The sequence below is a fragment of the Procambarus clarkii genome, chromosome 9 (assembly GCF_040958095.1).
Source record: "Procambarus clarkii isolate CNS0578487 chromosome 9, FALCON_Pclarkii_2.0, whole genome shotgun sequence".
In the NCBI taxonomy this organism is placed as follows: Eukaryota; Metazoa; Arthropoda; class Malacostraca; order Decapoda; family Cambaridae; genus Procambarus; species Procambarus clarkii.
This window is the reverse complement of record NC_091158.1, coordinates 6,597,256-6,600,864: the sequence shown is the minus strand read 5'-3', so window position 1 is coordinate 6,600,864 and position 3,609 is coordinate 6,597,256. Positions and strand designations below refer to the sequence as shown.

General features: G+C 53.2%; 1 protein-coding gene across 1 annotated transcript; it reads left to right on the top strand.

Annotated features, from left to right (window-relative positions):
* The first annotated feature begins 700 nt into the window (after nucleotides 1–700).
* On the top strand, nucleotides 701–2,308 carry LOC138362775 (serine/arginine repetitive matrix protein 1-like). Its single transcript, XM_069321332.1, has one exon. It carries the CDS (start codon nucleotides 701–703, stop codon nucleotides 2,306–2,308), a length of 1,608 nt encoding a protein of 535 aa, XP_069177433.1.
* The last annotated feature ends 1,301 nt before the right edge of the window (nucleotides 2,309–3,609 follow it).

The window sequence follows — 3,609 nt, the reverse complement described above, 5'->3', positions numbered from 1 at the left end:
CATGTGGGCTGCACAATGCTTCAGCTGCCTCTTTTAGTATCCATGGTGATATTTTGTCTGGTCCCACGGCTTTTGTCACGTCCAGTTCCTGCAGCTATTTCTTTACTTCTGGTGTCACTTATTTCAGTGAGGCTTTCTTGTGAAATTTCCTGTTCAGTTTGGGTTCTAAGCTCTTGTGACAAATCAGGCTCCAGCTTGAATACTGCCTGAAAGATTTTAAGTTCCTCACATACTTTCTTGTCATTTTCCGTGTGTCTTCCCTCATTTTTGTCAAGTCTGATAACCTCATTCACAGTCATCTTCCTCCTGATGTGACTACTGAACAGTTGTGGCCGGGACTTAGCCTTGTATGCCATGTCATTCTCATTTTGCTTCTCTGCTACTCTCTTGTATATGAATGAATCTTCTGTGTATTCCTTTCTGGCGTCTTTGTATGATTGTGATTTCCTTCTGTTGTGTGTTCTCTATACTTCGTGTGTGTGTGTGTGTGTGTGTGTGTGTGTGTGTGTGTGTGTGTGTGTGTGTGTGTGTGTATGTGTGTGTGTGTGTGTGTGTGGTCGCGCGCGCGCGTTTGTTTCTGTAATTATGTGTAATTGTTAGCTAAAGAATAAACAACAGCTGCAGCAGTAATTACAACAATAAAGTAATGCACCACAAGACAAACAAGAAGTCAAGCTGAAGCACAATTAACAACAACACGATGAGTGGAACCACAAGTCAACCACAGCTCAAGATCAACAGTGGCAACAAAAGCAGAGTAAATATCAACAGAAACCACAAATCAACCACAATACAAACTGCAGGAGGCATCACCAGCAGCATCCACGCCCGCCGCGAGGCTCCCCACGCCCACACTCACTGCGAGCCTCCCCACGCCCACACCCGCCGCAAGGCTCCCCACGCCCACACTCGCCGCGAGGCTCCCCACGCCCACGCCCGCCGCATGACTCCCCACGCCCACACTCACTGCGAGCCTCCCCACGCCCACACCCACCGCAAGGCTCCCCACGCCCACACTCGCCGCAAGGCTCCCCACGCCCACACTCGCCGCAAGGCTCCCCACGCCCACACTCGCCGCAAGGCTCCCCACGCCCACACCCGCCGCAAGGCTCCCCACGCCCACACCCGCCGCAAGTCTCCCCACGCGCACACTCGCCGCGAGGCTCCCCACGCCCACACCCGCCGCGAGGCTCCCCACGCCCACGCCCGCCGCAAGGCTCCCCACGCCCACGCCCGCCGCGAGGCTCCCCACGCCCGCCGCGAGGCTCCCCACGCCCGCCGCGAGGCTCCCCACGCCCGCCGCGAGGCTCCCCACGCCCACACCCGCCGCGAGGCTCCCCACGCCCACGCCCGCCGCGAGGCTCCCCACGCCCACGCCCGCCGCGAGGCTCCCCACGCCCACGCCCGCCGCGAGGCTCCCCACGCCCACGCCCGCCGCGAGGCTCCCCACGCCCACACCCGCCGCGAGGCTCCCCACGCCCACCGCGAGGCTCCCCACGCCCACGCCCGCCGCGAGGCTCCCCACGCCCACACCCGCCGCAACGCTCCCCACGCCCACACCAGCTGGGAGACTCCCCACGCCCACACCCGCCGCCCACGCCCACACCAGCTGGAAGACTCCCCACGCCCACACCAGCTGGAAGACTCCCCACGCCCACACCAGCTGGAAGACTCCCCACGCCCACACCAGCTGGAAGACTCCCCACGCCCACACCAGCTGGAAGACTCCTCACGCCCACACCCGCCGCCCACGCCCACACCAGCTGGAAGACTCCCCACGCCCACACCCGCCGCCCACGCCCACACCAGCTGGAAGACTCCCCACGCCCACACCAGCTGGAAGACTCCCCACGCCCACACCAGCTGGAAGACTCCTCACGCCCACACCCGCCGCCCACGCCCACACCAGCTGGAAGACTCCCCACGCCCACACCCGCCGCCCACGCCCACACCAGCTGGAAGACTCCTCACGCCCACACCCGCCGCCCACGCCCACACCAGCTGGAAGACTCCTCACGCCAATAACAGCCGCAAAATTGAGTGCCAGAATCACATTGTTTCCATACAAGAAAATTTACTAATAATAAGAAATATGAAATTCTTACATTGGTCACCGCTACAGACTCGTTATACTCTGGGAATTACTGACAACAACGTCTACGAATATCAACGAAGCGTTGTTCATCTCATTTCATTCCCTCGGTACACAGTATTCGTTGTATATTTCCACAGTTTTGATTACTCAAATTTAACTTCATTCTGGATCAAATGTCTGTATTCTTACACGTTTCATTATTCTTACCGTTAAATTCTTACTGGGTTCTTGAAACTTTATAGAACCTGGAGTGTGCGTGGGAACTCCCTCCGCACTACTCTTCACTACTCCTACGGAGTTCCTCTGAATCGGAGTATTGTGAGGGAGTGTGTGCTGAAGGAGGCGGTGATTGTGTGCCGGAGGAGGCGGTGATTGTGTGCCGGAGGAGGCAGTGATTGTGTGCCGGAGGAGGCGGTGATTGTGTGCCGGAGGAGGCGGTGATTGTGTGCCGGAGGAGGCGGTGATTGTGTGCCGGAGGAGGCGGTGATTGTGTGCCGGAGGAGGCGGTGATTGTGTGCAGGTGGTGAGTGATGGAAGCGCTATTGACTCACTGGTGGTAGCCACACAGGTCCCAAGGGGCAGGACAAGTGACTTAAAATATTAAATATCTGAATGAATTAACTGATTACTCAAGGATATTGGGAACAGTAAATTAAAAGGTTTATGAATACATGAAGTGAGGAGACACACAGCGAATTTACTTTTATCTCTTCAAAGGGGAACAGAGCAACACATTGACACAAAAAATATAGGTTTACAAGAATGAAGTCAGACAGCTTATCCAAAATCGACTTAAGAGGCTACTTCGAAGATACCGACTGTCTGTCCCCCAGACACACATTTTGTGGTTTTAGCTTTCCCCCACGCACCATCTATCCCCTTCCCCTCTCTCCTCCGCATCATTTCCTTTCCACCCATCCTCTCTCCCCCCCCCCCCTCTCCCACACTTTCAAACCCCCCCTCACCCCTTCCCTTCCAACCCCCACCTACCATCAGTTTTGACGCCATCAAATTCAGTAAACGAACTAGAGAATGGCTTACAAACTAGCAGCTTCAAATTGAAGAGCAAAAAGCCATGTCATATCATATGTATATATAGAAAGAGAGAGCATTTACAACAATTTCTTCTTCGATAAATATATTGGAATATAAAGTGAAGGGTAATTAAAACAATAATGTTTACAGTCATTAACAAGGCCATCAAAGACAGTGATTTGCATCTAAAGTTTAGAAAGAATAACACAAGATCCAGCACCAAAGGCAAGTATATTACAAGGCAATAATATCACAACACTAAGAACCAAAACAGTCCAGTCTTGTTAAGTTTTAGGTTAGATATTAATTTTTAGTTAACATAATATTGGTATAAGCTGGCAGGGAGCACTGTATTTAAGGACTGTGTGACCTTACTGGAGCTATATTTGTATGTGTTTGTGTTTATATTTATTTGCATTCATCTGTGTGTGTGTTTATTGTTTGTATTTACTGTTTGTACTTGCAGGATCGAGCTATCT

Coding starts and splice junctions, on each gene's coding strand:
- LOC138362775 (XM_069321332.1), top strand. CDS start 701: ATGAGTGGAACCACAAGTCAACCACAGCTCAAGATCAACAGTGGCAAC.